Genomic DNA, 21,693 nt, shown 5'->3' with positions numbered 1-21,693 from the left:
TGTTATCAGCAATACCAATTCCAAATTTAGTATGGCATTAGAGGTTAATTAGCTATGGTCAATACCAGCTCTGACACAGTCTTGACTGATGCATAGATGACAGGTTACAGTGATCTAATATAACTAGCATGAAATAAGTGGCAAGTGGATTGAATACGTTTGATCACTTAGTACCTGAAGAGACTGGTTACAGTGAGCCAATATTCAAAGATGATTCCAGGGCACATGAGTGCACAAATCATGCAGTGATGCATATGAACTCGTACATTAGTTTCAATTGTGCATAAAAATGCACTCAGAGCATTATACATTTTTTATTACGATAAACTTAATAAATAAGAATGTTTTGTTTTTTTTAGAGTAGGGATACTTCTTTGTCAGAATACCTCTCCATTTTAAAGTATGCAGATGTTGGTTAATACAAAATGCTTGGAGATCCTGCTAAGTATTCATAATGGAAAATGTGTCAGAAGGGTTCTGCATTTTATGCCATTTTCTCACTATTGCACATGCTTGAACTTTGGTCTTTTTCTGCACGAAAAACATTACCTGATCACATTAACATTAAGATACCACTTCTGAACCCAACCCATTAAATGACATAAAAATTAATTTTCCCAGCTTTATAACATATAGACAAAGGGAGTAACTCCCCTTTATATCCACTTGTCCTTTGATCTGTCACAAGCAGAACTTTAGTTTTGTGTCTCAACTGGCATATGGCATGATCAACCTTTGTATCATCTATCTTATAAAGCCTGATTCCTAATCACTCAAGCTACAGCAGAATTAAAGAGATCCACACATTGTAGATCAATCCAAACTACCTGCAGTTTCATCTTGATGATGTAATTTTACTTTTGGTGGCCCCTACTTTCATGGCTACAAACAGGCTTCCATGTACAATGAGCCCATTGTTGCAAAACCTTGTTTCTCATCAGACCCATTGTCTGTGGTGCATTTAGAGATCATCATAATTGGCTTTGAATGGTATCTGCAATGAACTGAGCCGGTGATCTTGTTTATTTTACCTCTTTGAAGCAAGTAAAGGTCAATAGTTCAGGCTTTATCATCTGATGTATGATGGATTATCATATTGAGAACAAATTTAAGACCAGTTAATTTTTTGTACATTTTAGTGCATGAGTTTAGGGCATGAGTATAGCATTTGAAAGTCATAGGATACCTCAGAGATTTTTACTAAACAGGTAATACTGACCTAACTGCAAAACCTAACTTTTAGAAACTGAGTTAAATTGCAAAGGTAACTTCAAATCACTGAACCATGATATATAGGTCAGAGTGACATAGTTTTCACTGATAACTAAATTGACCAAGTAATGTGATTTGATATAGTCATAGTGTCGGAGAAAAGCTTATACAACCATAGGCAAATGAAAATCATTTGACCATGAAACATGGTCATATTGACCTAATTTTCACTGAAAGGTATAGTACTCTACATGACACATCTAAATGCCGCCCTGTAACAACACTTCAGGTAATAGAGAAAATAACCTAAAAGCAAAGCCATACTTTGAGAAACCAAGTTCAGTGCAAAGGGAAGTACAGATCAATGAACCATATAATATAGATCACAATGACTTAGTTTTCATTGCTAGATGTAGCATTCCTCACAATGCAGTTACATACTTAACTAATGTGACTCAACAGGCAAATGTGCCAAACAAAATGAATTAAATGCAATGATTAACCAAATCACTGGACCTTAAAATGTAAGCCATTGTTGTTGTGGGTTTAACACCATTTCTTAAACACATGATAGCTAGTATATCTGGAGGAAGAACCCAGGAAAACCCTGTGAAGAACCACCATCTCAAGGGAAGCTACTGGCAGTCTTTATCACATATCCAAGCCTGAGACTTGAACCCACATGCACAGAGGTGAGATGTCAGTGATCTGTAAAGGTGAGCTTTTTAGACCACTTGTCAACCCGTGGCCCCTGAAATTGAATCATAGTTAACTGGTTTCACTTTGCTGCTGCTCATAACATGATTACATGCCAAGTAATGTGATTCTGTAGTCATTATGAATTAAACACAAAGGTTACCCAAAATCATTGTATAATGAAATATTAGTCACAGTGACTTTATTTTCACTGAAATTTGTGGCATTCAGCATATCACATATAAATTCCAGCTTAATGAAATCAGTGAATAATAGTATCTGATCAAATGACCTAATACAAAGCCTAGCATAGAAAAACTGAGCTAATACAAAGGATCACTAAAATCATTTGATCATGAAATATAGGTCACAGTGTCTTAATTTTCAGATTGCTGTTGTATGACTCCTAATGCAGTTACAGACCCAGTTGTGTGATTCCATAGAGAATAATGCCAAGAGTCTATGATCTTAACCAAAATTGCTTGGCTACAAAATATAGGTTACAATGATCAGATTTAATGGAAAGGAGTATTGCTGCACCAGATGCATCTAAATACCAACTTCTGCAAATCAGTAAGTGATTGTCTTAGAGAAGATGACCTAAATGCTAAGATGAAACTCAAGAAACTCAACTCAATGCATAAGTTTGCCTAAATCACTGGTCACAAAATATAGGTTACAGTGACTTGTTTTTCACATAAGGCTGTACTACTACATGTGATGTAATTACATGTCACAATGAGTAATAGTTTCTTAGTAACATGTCCTAACACAAGCCCTAAAATAAGTGACAGGTGAAAAGGGCAAACATATGGACTGACAGTCTCATAGATCCATAATGGCTAAAATGACTTCCTTCACTAGGAGGAAATGATTTTCTATTTATTATTGATGAATTAAATTTTTGAAAATGTTGTGTGTTATAAAAAAGTGTCTTAATTACAGCAAGTTAAAATGTCTTTAAGTGAAATTGTACAGTTTACAGCATATATGTGATTGTTTATACTCATTATTGTGGTGTGGTGTTGATGAATTGTGACATACATGCTTGTCCTTTTGACCTTGAGGTCAAGGGCAGTCATAGCAAAACTGTTTTAAGGTTTTAAGTTTTTTCTTTTGCTTATATTTCCTAAACCCAGTCGTGGATTTTCTTCATACCAGGGATGAATCATTACAAAACCAAGAAAAATGTATTCTGTGATTGCACTCTGGCCCCATTGTCCTTTTTGTTAATCCTGTGATCAATTTTGTTGATATATTTAATATATCACTGAATATTGGACAATTCATCACATTTTAGAGCACTGATTTTGTCCTGTTTAACTCCTATTTCCTATATAAGCATAAATACATTATCTATTTCAGTGATGCTGAAGAATGTTGGATACTGTAGCAGTTGTGCTGGACCCTTCTTTGGCTTTTACTCTGGCAAAATCATTTTTAAGCGTTTAACCTTTGGCAGTCTAGAGAAAGTGCCCCTGTATCAACAGCTGTGCTCCCCACACAATCCCAAAGGATGTTCCCATGCTGTTGCAGGGGATGCAGAAAGAACTGTAACTTTTTGAACAGTTTAAGTAATTGGCAAAGAAAATCAGACATAATAGAGATATCAGTATTTGTTAATTTTTATCTCTGGGAAAGGTTATAAAGTTGTATAGTTTTAAGAATTTAGTATGGTTTTGTTAATCAGACTGCAATCTTGCCCATATAAAATATAGGATAAACTTTACTCTTTGATCAGCAGATGTGACTTAATTTACATCCATGAAATCAATATATTGTTGTATTCAAGTTATGTATGAGTTAACAAAAGGTTAAAAAGGTGGCCAATTGTAGAACTGTTGTATATCTTTATTGGCAAATTTTTTTTACCTCAAGGAGATGGACATGTCACAGTGTTACTGTACATATTTATGTAGATCTGGAATTTCATCTCAATGAAAAATATAGTATTGAACATTTTAAAGAAACTATGTTAAATCTGATATAGAATTCTTTTGGAGAAAAAAATTTAAAATGGAAAAAAAAGAATGTACGTGTCACAAAAACTGCTAAATATATTATGGTTAAAGTTTGTGAAATATAGACCTATATAGGAATTAGGGAACCTTGTCATGGATTTGGTATATTGGCTTAGATTTGGAATAAAACACAATCTTATGTGAAAGATCCATAATGGTTCATGAAAATATAAACTCAGTAATATAACTACAAACTGCACTGACCCAGATCTGATGTTGCATATTGTGCTGGTGGATCTAGATATGTGTAGTTTGTTAGCATCATTAGGTAAAGCAAACAAAAGAGCCCATCATCTGCTATTGCATTATGTGATGGCAGATCAGGGTCTGTGTTGCTTGTGGTTGGATGTGGCTTACATGTATATATACAGTAGCTATATGTTCACAAAATTTAGTGTGAATATTTTTGTTATATGACAAAAGAATCGTCATTCAAAAATATTTTTAAAAAATATAGAATGTTTCAAATTATGCTTGCTCAGTTAACATTTTAGAAAATCTTATAAACTTATCATTTGAATTGTTTTACATCTCAAAATTTAAATCTGCCACCTCCAGTCTGGATTTCATCTGACCTTTCCCACAGCATTTTAGATATTTTGACGTATTTGTTGGGCTGTGGTTTAAATATACTAGACTTTATAGTGTTGTTTTTAACTTCTAACCAGGTCATTTATAAATGAAAGCACTTGCTTACAGTTACCTATCTTTTTCAGTATACATTATCCCTGTGTGGTCTGTCATTGTGGATTATCAAGCTAATATGCAAATCAGATTGTATTTGTTCCATGGTATAGGATGCTTATTATTTCATTGGTGATCATGCTTTCATTAGAATTTATAGCAATGTTACAACTTGTGCCATATTGCAATTTTATAATTTTTGGTGTGATTAAACCCAGTTAACGATTTCCAATATTGGCTGAGAAGTTCAAAGCAGACAATTTTTTAACTTCAAATATTATTGCATATTAGGATCTTGAATCTGAAAAATATGTGCATGCGCCATCTATGTAGGTTTTATAATAACTTGAATACAAGATATAAATCATATATACTGTCACAGTGTAAAGGTTATCCAATTCTGTTGCAATTTATGTGTTTATGTGATGCATGTATTTATGCATTTTGAGCATAGCTGCAAATCCATTACTAATGTTATTATCCATATCTAGAAAAACACAACTAATCATTTCCAATTCTGTCTTTTGAAACTACTCTAGATTGCAACGTGTCTGTCTATGATGACAGTAACATCTATTTGTAGTTAAAGCTTAAAGAATTAAAACATTTAAAAAGTATCTGCTATAAATCTATATTTTTGTGATCTTGGTAGATTTATAGTTATGTGGAATAGTGATATACAGACATTTTCAGGGATGAAGATTTCAAATTTGATGTCAATAATTTACATCATTACAAATATGATGTCTGTAGGGTATAACAGCATTGAATGAAAAGTGATAAAATGGTTTGGGCAATTTACTGTCACATTTCCGATATGATGTATGTAATTTACTGAATGAAAAGTGACGAAAAGGTTTAGGTAATTTACTGTCACATTTCTGATATGATCATGTATGTAATGTACTGAATGAAAAGTGATAATGGTTTGGGCAATATACTGTCACATTTCCGATACAATATATGTAATGACTGAAAAGTGATAAAACGGTTTGGGCAATTTACTGTCACATTTCCGATATGATGTATGTAATTTACTGAATGAAAAGTGATGAAAAGGTTTGGGTAATTTACTGTCACATTTCTGATATGATGATGTATGAAATGTACTGAATGAAAAGTGATAATGGTTTGGGCTATATACTGTCACATTTCCAATACAATGTATGTAATGACTGAAAAGTGATAAAACGGTTTGGGCAATTTACTGTCACATTTCTGATACAATGTATGTAATGTAATGACTGAAAAGTGATAAAAAGGTTTGGGCAATTTACTGTCACATTTCCAATATGATGTCTATAATGTAATGAATGAAAAGTGATAAAAACGTTTGGGTAATTTACTGTCACATTTCCGATATGATGTCTGTAATGTAATGAATGAAAAGTGATAAAAGGTTTGGGAAATTTACTGTCACATTTCCGATATGATGTCTGTATTGAACTGAAAAAAAAGTGATAAAATGGTTTGGGCAATTTACTGTCGCATTTCCGATATGATGTCTGTAATGTACTAAATGAAAAGTGATAAAAATGTTTGGGTAATTTACTGTCACATTTCTGATATGATGTATGTAATGTACTGAATGAAAAGTGATAAAATGGTTTGGGCAATTTACTGTCACATTTCCGATATGATGTCTGTAATGTAATGAATGAAAAGTGATAAAAAGGTTTGGGAAATTTAGTCGGATTTAAAACGTATTATTGCTACTTGCCATCCTCATTATACATATTTTCACCTGATTTATTGGGAAATGTATGGTATTACATTGCTCATCGTTTCACTTCAGACACAAAGTGTGCTTCAGTGGTTGGTTGCATATTATCCTTCTGCTCTGGACACAAAGAATTTGTATGGAATTTTGTAATTGCTTGTATGACTTTTTTAATCAGTTATTAGATTTTGCTTGCATATGTGTTCTCAAATCTGGAAATTAAGGTACTAAATGGTAAAAATGAATCATTCCACAATATTTTTAGCAAGATTTGAATGTACAGAATGCTCATCAGCTTCCTGTATTTTGGTTTTATGTTTTTGTTGTGGCCAGATATTTTATTATTTACATTTATATACATGAAAATTTTGACTTGATCTCAAATAGCACTTAAAATGTTTTAGTAATTGTTGTATTGATTTTTATTTAATTCTAGTCCTTTGTAATGCAATCTATGCCTTTTTTAACTTTACAATTTTGTAAGGGAATTTCTTTGCAATATACAGACTTGCAAATATAGTACAGACCCAGTGAACTAGAACATACATGTTCCTGCATGTACACATTTTGTCTAGTCAAAGGTTGTTATTCCACTTCGTTCCACATTGACCATCAGCATATATAGCTATCTAAACTGCATTAGCTGCTCTGCTGTATGATTGGATACAGCTGCTCTGCGCTAAGACTGATTGCAACTGCTTTGCTCTAAGACTGATTGCAACTGCTTTACTGTATAATTGGATGCAGCTGCTCTGCTCTAAGACTGATTGCAACTGCTTTGCTGTATAATTGGATGCAGCTGCTCTGCTCTAAGACTGATTGCAACTGTTTTGCTGTATAATTGGATGCAGCTGCTCTGCTCTAAGACTGATTGCAGCTGAAAGAAATGCTGCATGCAATGCTCATTACATTTATATGTGAAGATAGTTGGGAATAATCATGGTACCATCTGTTGACAAGGAACCACCTCAAATTCAATTTTCTCCAATGTAAAACTTGCACGCAGGATCTTTTTCTTTTGTGTCATGGCATGTGGATATCATGTATGTTGCCATATTGAATACATAACAGGTCATTTAACAAGCACGCTCACTGGTCAATTGATTTCACTTGCATCAGGCAGCAACTTTTTCATTGCTCAAGAGTATACATGTTAAAGTGTTTCACTTAGCTACATATGCAAGAGGTTGATATGGAACAAAGTGAAGATAACACAGAAGTGCACAACTACATTACAATTCTGTTCCAAGTCCTAGTTGGGGACTAAGAGGTGGGGGTATACATGTGGAAGATGTGCCTGATGATACTTATTGTTATAATTATCATCATTGTTGTGTTCTACAACTGTGATAAGAGTACATGTGCATTGTGATGCAATATTTTCATTAGTATTGTTACAAAAATGACTTTTTTAAAGAAATACTTTGTGGATTTTTTTGTGGATTTTTTTTCTGTCTCAAGCTTTGTAAGTTCTAATGATATCATTTTTAAAAGAAACACCCTATTATAAAAATGAAGTACAAGGCTATACTGTCTCTTAGATTTGAAACACAAGTTTTGCATGAGCAAAAGGTTTTTGTATCACCTCAGATGAATAGCTGGGACTTGGCTCTCAATCCTTAAAATTGTTATTTTGGGGGGGGTGGAACTACAAATTATGAAATTTTATTTTAAGCCAAATAAACAGAGGCAAACAGGACATAGGAAGAAATTGTCTCTTATGTGATGTTTTATTCAGTGTCTAATAAACAGATTTAAACAGTCTTTTCTCTGTGTTTTTCATTTTATTTGATTTGATCTAATTTTGGAAAATATCTTGGCAAATTTTATGATGTCTTGATTTTAAAATCAACTTGGACATTTGTTTGTAATATCAGAACTAAGTGAAAGTAGACGTTAGTTTCACCAGATCTCATCTCGGCACAATTTAAATTCATTTACGAGCCCCTATGGTTTAAGCAATAAAGATGATTTTTATCAGTATTTAATATGCTCCTAATGGGAAAAGGCTTCCTGAACTCTGCAAGTAGATCAGAACGTAACATATCAATAATGGGAGTGAGCTTCTGTTGACTCTACAGGTAGATCAGTATTTAATATGCTCCAAACGGGAAAAGGCTTCCTGAACTCTGCAGGTAGATCAGAACGTAACATATCAATAATGGGAGTGAGCTTCTGTTGACTCTACAGGCAGATCAGTATTTAATATACCCCTGATTTGAGTGGTCTCCTGTTGACTCTACATCATTGCAGACAAAACATTACCGTAACTATTCATACATAACATACTAAAATGGATACAATTACGAACATGTCTCCTTTATAGTTGGTATATGAACTAAACCCTTCTTTCCTACAGAATCAACACAGACGTGAGTGCATCTATTTTTAGATCGAGAGGTTTTCGTAATCACTCACTTTAAAATAGCTTCATTACAACAGTCCTTTGACAAGATTGCAAATTTATGGTTTATTAATTTGCCTATGTACTTGTAGTAATTTTAGGCAATGGTTAAATAGTATCTGCTTTGCTGCATTTTTCCATATTTTCGCAAATATGTGTCAAGTCAGAAAACAACTTAGACATTACAACGCATCTCACTATTTCCACAACATAGCATTGTCCCATACGACTCTGACCTACATAATTTGCATTTTAAAGTTAAATCTTTAATAAAATAATATCCAGGCTTTGCTTTCAATGAATTGCATATTTTTCTGAATATATCTGCCCAATGATTTACAAAAACAGACAATCTAATAAACTGGTACATCCCAGATTTATTGATGTCCGTTTACATTTTTTAGGCGACTTAGTCGCCCACTTCGTCTGGTAATGTGACCCCTGGCCCTCCCAAAAAACTACGAAAATTAGAAGAATTGCTTGCCATTGAGTTTAATTTCTACATTCTTTATAAAACAGTCATAGCTCTTGTTCGTCCATCAGAGTGAGACTGAATTTTGTCACTCCAATTAAGGACCTATTCCAAACACTAAGCTAGGCATCACATACTTTCTTACACTTAGCTACTGTCCCATCCGAACTATCAATTCTAACAGCTCTAGCACTCTTCCGATTCTCGTTACAATCTTCCTAAGTTTGCCGTTTAACCCCAAAATACAGATCAGAATTTATGAATGGCATTTTGTCTAAGTCTAAACATGTCTTGATTCTGAGGTCACGTGCACTGCTTATTCCACTACATTCTGAAATGAACACAATAACAAAAGCTAAAGTTGTTTATTTGATGTGCTCTTATAAATGACCACATGTACATCTCTGGGTCTTTATGCCTCTGAATTCAATCACTGTAAATATCAGAAATTTTCCACCTGGCCGGCAATCAAAGCCTTTGAACTTGCTGCCCAGCTATTGCATCATGTTCTTTTGATGTACTCATAACGGCAACATGTACATCAAGGGGTCTTTCAGCCACTGAATTCTGTCATTGTAAATATCAGCACAGCTAAATGATCAACACACTTCCCCACAAAGCAGGTGGCTGAAGCAGGACTGGCAAGTCTTTGAATTTTGCCACACACCTATTACATGCATATGAAGGACTCCCACCTCAGTGATTTTCTGCGTCCCAGATAAAAAGTTGGCATCCAAATACATGTAATTAAGCGTTTCCGAAACCTCTGATTGCATAATAATAATAATAATGTGGACTTGCTACAGCACCTAATCTTTAGAAGCTCTAAATGCTTTACAATATTATATAACACCTAAAAAACATACAATAAGATTACAAACACCATCAAATTACAAAACAAAACATGTTGATAATAGTCAAGGGAGTGAACATTATTAAGTCTTCAAGTCTGTTACTGTCACTAGTCTTGGCAGATGTGTGTGTGATTTGGATTTTTAATGTAGCTTTAACAATTTTCAGTTATATTGCTATGATGTGTGCAGTGTGGCAGGTTACAATAATGTCTAGCACTGGGGCATCATGCTGCAAACAAGGAGCATGATGTCCCACCCAGTCACATTATCCTGACACCAGGCTGACCAGTCCATACACAAATCTTGTACTGCTGAGTGCCTAGTGAGGCAACTGTTTGTACCATCTTTTATAAGTCTTTGGTATCATATGACTCAGCAGGGTTCGAACTTGCAACTTCCTGCATCTGAGGCGGACGCTCTAACCACTAGGCCACCAAAGCAGTCTGATCTTGGCAGATAACCTCTTGGCAAATTCCTAGATATTTCACAACTGCATGGATGACAGAAAGAAGGGCAGACTTCCTCTTCATTAAAAAAACAACTGAGGTTTTGCTTGACCCTTGTATGTTGGTGCAGCAGACATTCTATTGCCACCTTAAAGCTACACTGAGTCCACTAAGGTGGCATGAACCATCATTAAGTTTTATCCCCACATTCAGTGTGTGGGTTGTCTTGGTTGGGAAACTGATAAAATCCATAAAAATCGATTCCCTGTGTCACAGGTTAAATGTGGCTGCCATGTCTAATACTGATCCAGTACCATCCAAGAGGGTAAGCCACAAGTAAATGGCTAGCCACATCCGCAGTATGTTGTCACAGAATCAGTACAGACAGTTTGTCAAAAACAAAATCCAGTATGGGTTGTGGTGCATACAGATAGCAATGTACACACCTGTACTGCCCAAGTAATGGTAATGTTCAATGGATAGACGGACCTATCAATAAGATCCCCAGTAATGTTAATGTACCATGGCTCAACTTGATGAGGTAAAGAACAATATGTTGTCGTTGTTCTAGGGTTTAACGCCATTTTTCAGCACAAGATATGCTATACATGGCGGCCAGTATAACTGGTGGAGGGAAAACTCAGGGAAGAACCACTGACCCACAAGAAGCTACTGGCAGGCTTTCCCACGTACCCAAGCTAGCGGAGCCTTGGACTTGAACCCACGCAGACAGAGGTGAAATAGCAGTGATCCGGAACGGTGAGCGCTTTAGACCACTCGGGGCCCCAAAGAACAATATGTGATGGAAGCCATATTGTCACTGAACTGTATGGACTGAAAGCCAGATGGCTGGACTGTATGGTCTGCAGTCAAGCCAGCATCAAATGTGAGGTGCCGTCACATGGTATATATAGAGCCAGACAGCTGGATGGTATGGTTGGCAGCCAAGACAGGATCAAAACTGAGGTGTGGCTAGATGGTATGGCTCATTCAAGTTACTTATAAACCCCATGCATCCAGATTTACAGGCCCAAAGACCATGTTTGCACATGTGGTGGGATTTATGCCTTCTGGGCTGCCTAGACTTCTGTGCAAACTCCCAAAGTGTCAAAATTCATGAACACATTATTGTTAAAATTTACAAAAGTGTGTAACACCTGTATAAAAATCCTTAATACATGCAAAAATAACAAATCCTCAATGGATAAAATGAAAATAGCACAAATATCCACTTGGTTCAGGGAGCTGATGTGAACAAAACTTGACATTTGAAAGTTTAAAATGGCACCACCTGTAAGTGCCATGGGAAGGTAATGGGCAATAGTTATTGCCCTTTGGCTATTTTTTTATAGACAGAAAAGAAATTTTTGTCTTAAGGAGGGCTGGATTCAGGAGTTAGCAGTGTTTATATTCCTAACATTAATGTGATCGAGGAATATATTCCTGGGAGAAATGGGTTCATGTTAGAGTATGAGATAAAGATGACCAGTGCTACTGTCAGCCTGCAATCAAAGCACTGCTTTAAAATGTTTGGACTTGATACCAGCATCAAAGGGATGAGCAAATGTATTGCAGAATGAATAATCAAGATTAGATTTCAATAGCATCCATTTGAAGACTTGGGTAAATATAAGCAAGTGAGAAACTTTCACCAAAGAATATTACTCTAAATTTTCTTAGGCTGGCCTTGACTCCATGGTCAAACTGGTGAGTGAACATATTACAGAATGAATTGCCTTAGTTTCATGATTTATTCCAAGCATAGCCAGATTCCATTCAGACATTTAGAAAATATCAGCAAAGAATGTAAACAGAGACTATAACACCAAATTTATCATTAATATGAATTGGACTCCTTGGTTAGAAAGGTAAATAAGTATCGCATAAGGAATTACCTTTTCTTTACAAATTCATAGTGACTCATTCCAGGTATGAACATAATCCATCAAGGAAACAGCTGTTTTAAAAAACCTAAATGCAAATGTTCTTACTGTTACCTGTACAAGAAGGTTAATGGGACAAGTGACCATTTTGCATAAAGAATTACGGTAGCTTTATAATGATTACTTCCAAGTATAAACAAAATTCCAATGAGATTTAACAAAATCTTAAAACCAAAACAATAGAAACATATGAACTGTAAAGATGCACACACAAGTTATTACAACCCATGTTACAATTGTTAGAAATCAAGTCTGACAATGCAAACATGTACATGGACCTTAAATGTTTTTCAATAAAGCTGTGTTCAAGAGATGTTTGCATACACAGTTGTGTGACTGAACCCAAAAATACCCAAGAGAATGACCTAAATCAATATATGTACACACTTGGCAATCAAAAGTCCAGGACTTGTCCAGAACATGTTCAAGTTGTCAAAGGCATCTAATATTCTTTTTAAATAAATTTTATTTGCAATTCACCATTGTGATAATCAAAACATCAATCTGATTGGTATCTAAAAATTAAAATTAAAAATATCAGAAACAGCCTAAATATATATATATATATATATATATATATATATATATATATATATATATATATATATATATATAGTTTTAGAAGTACAATATGCATAGCTATTCATTGCCAGCTTTTATGTTCACAATATTTCAGCTTTAAGAACATCATCTTTGGACATAATCTTTTCAAGCAACTGATTTTATATTTCTGCTGGACTTGGGGGAGTGGGTACTGTTAACTTGCACGAATTTGTCATTGAATCACTTACAAGTGAAAAAGATTCACCAATTTTATTTAAGTTTTACACCAGACTGACATTGGGATTTTACTTGTAATTCATCACCTTTAAGATGTGACTTCTGGACACTTTCACCCAGAAAAGAAATGTATAAAATTTGATTCCATGCACCATGCTTTCATTTGTCTCCATTAAATGTCTAATCCTTATACAATGGTTCAAGTTCCCATCAGCCACTATAAACAAGTGATGAAGTGAATTCCTTTGCAAACCATGTTCTCTGTCATAATATATAATGGTAAAGTCCACAAGATGTGAATGTTCTTATTTACAGTTGTCAGTGACAAAAGTTCCTTGTTAAATAATCATCTCTTTATGCTAAATGTTTTTGATTTATTACACAAGTGCAATTTTACAAAAGATTAAAAAAACTTGTTTATTCTAATAAAATCTAACTTGTTATTTACAGTTAGTTACTTGAGGATAGTTTGGTGGGGGGAAGAAGCATTCTTTAAATACAAACTTCAGGTAAAGGTAACATTACATACCCCCTCTTCCTCCACATTCATGGCAAAGCATAAAAAAGAACAAATAATTAAGCCAATTTTTATTTGCTGAATGGAATAAATTTAATTGTTTTAGTCGTACATCATTGTGGATACAAAGTAGCAAATGTAAGAAACCCTGTATGTCCTGGCATTTGTGCTGGAGGAACTCCAGACTTGAAACAGAAACTTGTTTCAGTTTTCTGTCCAATTAAATCCTGATGGTATCTGGTGTTGACTTTCATTTGATCTGACTTGTCTTTAAGATTCTCGTCACTGCTTGCATTTTGTGTCTTGTCAGCATCACAGATGTCCATTAGAACTGCCTTCTGACTACAGGAGTTATTGGCAGCTTCTCCTGAATGCGGTCCTAAGTCAGCAATTGGTAAACTGATGGTCCTTATATCAAAGTTTCTGACAAGACATTCCATTGTGGAGAGTTCAACAAACTCCAGTTCAGTTAGTTTCTCACATGTTTTTTGTACTTGTTCTATGCATGGAGAAAAGGAACACAATCTTCCTCCTGTGAATCATACAAAAAATTGTGTTACAGCAGATCAGACATGCTGATATTCTAAGTTCTGTAGACTCACTAAATATCATTAAAAAAAACACCCATCAAATACCCTATCACACAGTTTTATATGTGACAATTTCAACCATGCACCTCAATCAAATCCTCCTCTTTACTTTTTAAAGATATCAATGCTTAACACTCCTAAATACTTTTATTTTAAATCTTTTATGGGACACCATGATTCTAGAAGTTTGCATTACATTTTTTTGTCTCCCTCCCTTCCAACCTCATTAATCAAGTCTGAGATCACTCTGCTATCTAGAATTGTGATGGACATATTGGATACCAAATCAGCACTATTTCGTTTAGAACTAAACAGACATCACTACAAGTTTTTGTATGAAAATCCCATCTCAATATGACCATCCATTCAGGGGGAGTAGTGTTATGATTCTAAGTCTTAAACTACGTAACAGAAAGAAGTCAAACCAAGAAATTTACAAAATTCAACCAACAGGTTTAGTAAAATCAACAAATAATTTGCTTCTCTAAGATACAAAGTGAAAATTTTAAGATACTTACAGTAAAGTGAATTAAATCCAAAATAATCCCAAATGTCCTTACACATGTACAAAAGTCAGATCAGCACCACTTTTAGTTAGGACCAACAAGACATCATATCAAATCTTTTATATAATCAAAAACAAACATACTGATAAGCCCATCCATCAAAAAGTGTAGTAATACAATGATTTTTAAGATGGCAGATATGGTGGACATCCGACTGGTACCATTTTCATTTAGTACCAAGCAGACATCATAAGAAGTCTTATTAGTGAAAATCCCATGCTGAAATCCATGAGTAACAATAACAAGAATTTAAAGATGGCCACTTTCTTATGAATATTGGTTATAAGTGCAGTGCCATTTTCATTTAGAACCAACTAGATCACGATATAAATGTGTGTAACGGTTCTTGACAATAATTCAAGTAGTTTTGAAGTATCAATACCCAACTTGTGCTAATGGATGGACAGGCAAAAGACAGCTGACAGACCATCCCATAACATTTTTGGAAAGAAGTATTACATCAATCTAATCCTGCCCATTTGAGACAAGAAATCCTATCTGGATAGAGGCCTTAGATGTAGAGTAATTTTAATCCAGCATCCCAGTGGAATTAAGCAAGCAATGTATACAGGTATACCACTGTATTAGTAAGGAATGTACAAAATTCCCAAGTAATTTTGTGATGAATTTAATGATATTAACATTATTCAATTTTCATGACAAAATAATTACAAAAATTAATAATTATTTATGTGAAACAACTATATTTGTCAGATAAATGTTGAATGTCACAAATACAATTCTATTTATGATCCTTTAATCAGCTGTTTAACACATGTTACCTATGTCAACATGGGGGCCAGATGGGATGTTGTGAAAGAAATTAAAGGCCAAATTAAAGTTTTGTGAGCACTTTGGATTTAAAAACAAATTTTAAAAAATTTGAATTTACTAGCACATTTTTAAGGAGTGAAGTAATGGTGTTCCTTTGTAAGACTAATTTACTTAAGATTTCATAAGACCAGTTGCTTTCTATTTGAAATTTACATAATTTCTTAAGTCCAACAAATAGTTTCATGCTTTGTTGAACAAGTCTGTTTTATGTTTACTGGATCTCTCTCATACATATCTTGCCCAGGTATTGTCATCCCATTCAAAGTTTCCCTGCGTCTTATATCAACAGTATAGCTCACTGGTTCTTAAGCCAATGGATAGTAATCCCTAACTCGGTTGCCATGCAGTTCTAAGTGGGTTCCTGAGATCTACCTTGGTAATTTTAAATTTCCTACTGAAGTGGCTTTTTTCAGTATTTGACGAGTGGACAGTGATATGTCATGAGGCTAACACCACAATCCTAATCTGGGTCACCACCCTAAAAGTTAAGAACTGCTGGTGTAGCTAGTAAACTGTAGGCTTCAGTGTCAACACTACCTATATTTATCAACAAACATCATCACAATGTCTGGGTAACAGCTATAGTGTAAGCTTTATCATCCCACTTTACAGTTTTCAGATTACAACTTATGCAGCAAATAACACACACACATCAAATTCATGTACCATTGGCAATTTAATTATCGGGGTTGGGGGCATCTGTGACTTTCTTTACAGCTGAGATATTTTTATTTCTTTATCTAAAGATAATATATTTTCTCCCAAATAATATAAGAAATATAATTTGGTGTTATTTTGATATATCAGAGCAAGATAGTTTTTTCCAGCAATTGACAGAAAATCTGTAAAAAGTGAACATTAATTTGTTTGTCCCTAATATAACTGTGACATACCATTGTAAGTATTGTGGTATTTCAGAAATACTGCATGACAAAATTTTTCATCATACTCAACTCTAATATACTAAACAGAGGTGTCAAAAGAAAGCAATTCTTGTATACTTCACACTACCTTGTTGTTTTAATGCTTTCTTTGCACTAGCAAGAGCCACCCATGGGCAAGGCAGATCCAAGAAAACAGCATCTGCCATGTTCTCTATCCCAAATCCATCACTACATACATCCCTATGTGCAACAGTCACATACTGTGAGATGCCATGGTTTTGGAATTCTTGTTCTGCTAAAGCTGCTCTTTGTGGGTGGAATTCAAATGTGTACAGGTGACCAATAGGCATAACGCTCCTAATAATCGCATGAGAAAGAGATCCACTACCAGTACCTGTGTTGAGTGAAAAAATAAAAATCACATGTTCATGTTTAAAAAATCTGGCATGTAATGTAATATTTGTAATTGCCATCTATACTTTCATGTAATATAATAACTTTAATTGCCATCTATACTCTCTTGTTTATAATAACTGTAATTGCCATCTATACTCTCTTAAATTTTAAGTCCAACTGCAAACAGACCCTGATCCGCTGCGTTATAATGCATCAAAAGATTAGGATCTATGCTGTTAGTGTTACTGATTGCTACTAACAATTTGCTTGTGCACCATGCAGTTTGCAAATGAACATATACAAAAGTAACATGGCATTCCAATGTCAGTGATACTGAACACATGGGTTTTCAATCTCAGTAAATCAGAAATGTTTCTAGTGTGACAGAGAATGAGATATGGGCTCATTATTTTGGGAGGGAAAATTGCTGAAATAGTGTGAGCACAATGATTGGTCTACATGTAGATCTTTTAATTATGACCATAATATGTGCCAAGTATCACAGCAATCCACTGGAAACTTTCAGAGCAGATGCATTCCCTAAGTTCTAAAACATACTACATCCAGCTGCAAGTTAAAATGGGCAATAACTCTCACATAATTGCAAGAACAAAAATATGTACATATGTACATCTTTAGATGATGGCTATGATTTTCTTACTGTTATGTATATTTAATTTTATTTGTTAATTTTTTCTCCATGATTATATGTTATTTATAATTGTATTTTGGACTTGACCTTGTAACTTTTATTTTGGTAAATAATAGTTATTATTATATGCTCGTTTGTTTCTCCATTAACTTTACATTGTCAGAATCATTCAGTATTTTACAATATTGCACTCATGCACACTTCATACTGCACTCACGCTTGCCCAATAGTGTAATGTGAACTACTCTGTAAACAAATCAAGTAAACTCACATAATAGACATTTTACATTTTGCTTGATTAAATTTGTTTTTGAATGAACTAAAGCAGATTTAGGCTAGCTTTAGATGTCTGACAGGGTCCTTACAATTAACATGCAAATGACAAGGCATAAACTGTCTTCCTTACCTGGTAATAAGAATGGCAAAAAATATGCGTTACATTTCTACATCCAGAATTTCCTCAAAATGTATTTTCTTCATTCTGCAAATTCAAATTACATGAGCCATGTCATGGGTTCTCAAGCTTGATTGCACATTTTGAAACTTTACTGTAATTTTGACTATATTCCAAGTGCAATTACATCCTCTTTACTGCACTCAAAATGAAACAAACATATTCCAAAACGTCTTTTTGAGAATTGCAATTGAAAGACTTCATATTTTTCCCACATTATGATTTCAAACATTCAATGACAAAACAGAAACACACTTGCAGATGTGATCATGCTGCTGAAATCCGATGTACTTCATGTAGAATTGGCACAGATAAATCCAGTCCATAATCATGAAATTTCATAGAATTGACAAAAATACCAAGATCTATTCATTCCGGATCAAATAGAAAAGTTGTTGCAATGCGCACTCATTCACAGTATGACTCAAAATTTCCTTTTTAAGAAAACCAAAATGCCATTTTCCTTCGAAAGTTATTTCTAGCTTGCGACTAAGTTCAAATTTATCTGGAAGGAGTTATGTGTGCATTAATAATGTTGTGTAATGATGAATCTGCGCTTGTGTATTTAGTTTGGAATATGGCATACATTCAGTTGCTTTGTTTCTTGTAGTGTATTTTTGTTTATATAATTAAGCCTCAGGTGGAATAAGAAAATGAACATATAATATAAAGGTTACTTCATTTGTATGGGAAAATATGAACTCGTTTTTTTGGATGGATATAGTGTACTCCCAAGGTCATGTAGTATTTTCATCCAAAAAACTAGTTCATATTTTCCCATATAAATGCAGCAACCTTTAAATATTTCTTGAGTAGTGTGGGTTAAATATCTTGATCATTATCAATAAAGGTGTGTATGTGTGTGAGTGATTTGGATTTTTAACATAGCTTTAACAATTTTTCAGTTGTACTGCTATGTCTGCAGTGTGGCAGTTTATGGTGATGTCTAGCACTGGGGCATCATGCTGCAGACATGTAGCATCATGTCCCACTTAGTCACTTTATCCTAACACTAACCTCTTCATGCTGAGTGCCAAGTGAGGCAGCTGCAAGTACCATTTTTATATTTGGTATGACCTGGCAGGGTTTGAACCGGTGACCTCCTGCACTCTAACCACTTAGGCCACTGGAGTGGTGTCTTAATAAAGGTAAACATGTTTATTTGGGTGTGGGTCTAGATATTGGAATTCCCCCATGAAGAACATGGACATCCAATAAGTTTCTTAAAGAGAATAAATGAATCATAAATTCAGGTTTATAGCACCTTCTCCTTGCCATAAATGAGATTTTCCTGATACTAAAGGATTCCTCTAAAGAAACAGAAGCCAAGATCACAAATGTGATCGGGACATAGCTAACTGTTCTAACCATCAAGAGAAATAAGGGAGGTCATTAAACTGTTTTTGAATGAAGACATAATGTGCAATCATGCAGACATACAAGCAAAATTCAGTGTGATGACTCTCCCCAATAGGAATATAAGGTAAAATACTGTGAAATGTTCCACTCAAATATGCAGTATTTGGATTATGGCAATGAAGATGGGGCCATACACAATGTTCCAAAAACTTCAAATATGCTATAACATCTTGTAAGTGTATTTTGCCATGTTTAAAACCAAACACAATTTTCCAGAAAATTCAAAACAAGCTAGTAAGTGTAATTCAACTTGTAATGACAAAAACAAACTAGTGATGCCCCACTGAGTGATGATGCCCATGAAACTACCTCTGGTGCAATCCTATTAAGTGCCTCCAGCAGTCAAAGTGACCATAATGTGCTGACAGCTGATGAATTTGCTGAATGGTTCAGTGGCTGGCCTTCTTTAGCTAGGTAGAACATAGCTATGATTTGGGCCTCTTTGCATGCAGTTATTTCCCTGCGAATCACGTTTTCAACACATGATGCGGCAGTTTTCTTGTCCTTAGCCTGATGTGCTTGAACAGCAAATAATCTATCCTACGAGACCTCATGTCTAGTAAATGTTGAATTTTGCAGTCTCTGTGTGCCTTTGCCTGCAACTGCAACTTTCCTTCCACATTCATGACAACATGTGCCATATTCCATTGTTTTCATGTGTTTTGGACCATGGGAATGCCCTATAGTGATTGTCACCATGAAGTCACTGGGCATGGTCATGCTGGGGTTTCCTGATCTGGATGGCAGAAAGACAATAAGTTTACTCAATATTTGACAACTAAATGCGATGTTGCTGATAGAATTTTATCTCTCCTTCTGTAGTGATCATTCAGTCTGACTCCATATACTTGATTTAAAGTCGATAAAACTGGTTCTGAAACTGACTATATTTATTTTGGAGTCTTCCATGTTCTTCCATCAGATTCAGGGTTTTATACTAAAGATGAAATGGATATATTTGGTTCCTAAATTACTATCATGTGTACTTCAAATAAATATGCATTTTTAATGGGAGATTTTAAAAATCAATATTTATTTGCTAAAAGTTTCTTCTCAAACAAATTGATTTTGGTGCCAATTAGTTTTCATTTCAATGATACTGTGAAAATGCTTGACAAGTATCAATTGCCTAAGAAACGAATAACACTGGATCAGGAAATTCACACCACTATAAAAAGTATACTGTTAGGCAATAAGTGTAACTGTTAATCTTATTATACTAAATGGAATATTATTAACTATTCAGTTGTATCTAGAAACTCTCTAAAATACAATAATTTCTGCATACATGAATTTCACTTTTTACAGTTGGTCATTCCATGGTAATTTACTAGTTTTAGTTTTCATCACAGCACTAAGCAAATTTTACCAGTTGATAACATTATCACAAAAACTGAGATGGCAAGAAAATAACAAAGTGGATTTTATAAAAATAGTGACACCAGTAAACTAAAAGATATATTAAAGCAGTCTCTGGATGCACATAATCATACATAATCCTATATTAGAATATGATCACTATTATTTAATGACACTGCTTCAGAATGTTTTGTAATAAATAATAGTAGTCCTATTTGTAAATAATAATAATAATAATAATAATAACAGCAACAAGAATTGGTTTGTAACAAATGCACTCAGAACCTATCATAATCATTATGCAAAAAATATAACAATAACCAAATGAATTGAACAAATTTTACGTATCTTGATTTGAGTTTATATAATACTGGTATTCTTTAATAACCTTTAATGCCATTAACTTTTGCTTACAGCCAGCACGCACTTCCTTTGGTAATATCTTTGCATTATATTTCCTTTTGTTCCTATGCTGCTCTGCCAACCAGAACTCTGCACATGCTTAACTGTGATGTCATAAAAAGATTCTTCGATGTGTTTGTTCTGTCAATTGTTAATGTCTTAAGAAGTTACCGAAAGTATGAATTACAGTAAATTCATTTGGCACCAAAGAAATTATGTAAATATGCCATCAGAAACATACATAAATGACAAGAAATGAAAACTGATAGTACACCTACATATGACACCAAAAACCTGCTAACCTAAGGATGAATTTATTATGATTAATGTGGGTGATTGTATTCCTCTCAAAAACAAAATAATTCCCAAAATCTTGGCATTTTTTTCT

At 34.3% G+C, this 21,693-nt stretch overlaps 2 protein-coding genes across 4 annotated transcripts in view; one reads left to right on the top strand and one right to left on the bottom strand.

Moving 5' to 3' along the window:
- The window catches only part of LOC149804422 (uncharacterized), a 60,679-nt gene extending 52,584 nt beyond the window's left edge, over window positions 1-8,095 (top strand). For both annotated transcript variants that reach the window (XM_089940171.1, XM_089940165.1), the window contains one exon: window positions 3,274-8,095. In XM_089940171.1, the coding sequence (XP_089796297.1) occupies window positions 3,274-3,473 (200 nt within the window). In that variant the 3' untranslated portion in view covers window positions 3,474-8,095. The remainder of the gene's footprint in view (window positions 1-3,273) is intronic.
- A 5,710-nt stretch (window positions 8,096-13,805) lies between these two features.
- LOC149804421 (tRNA (adenine(58)-N(1))-methyltransferase catalytic subunit TRMT61A-like) overlaps window positions 13,806-21,693 on the bottom strand; it is a 45,501-nt gene continuing 37,613 nt past the window's right edge. For both annotated transcript variants that reach the window (XM_089940152.1, XM_089940143.1), the window contains exons 2-3: window positions 16,751-17,017; window positions 13,806-14,281 (exon numbers count right to left, since the gene is read on the bottom strand). In XM_089940152.1, coding sequence (XP_089796278.1) covers window positions 13,863-14,281; window positions 16,751-17,017 — 686 coding nt within the window. In that variant the 3' untranslated portion in view covers window positions 13,806-13,862. The remainder of the gene's footprint in view (window positions 14,282-16,750; window positions 17,018-21,693) is intronic.

Source organism: Sinohyriopsis cumingii, chromosome 2 (assembly GCF_028554795.1).
Source record: "Sinohyriopsis cumingii isolate HCF-2022 chromosome 2, ASM2855479v2, whole genome shotgun sequence".
NCBI classification, from domain to species: Eukaryota; Metazoa; Mollusca; class Bivalvia; order Unionida; family Unionidae; genus Sinohyriopsis; species Sinohyriopsis cumingii.
Note: the sequence above shows the minus strand (reverse complement) of the source record. Positions and strands in the feature narration are given on the sequence as shown.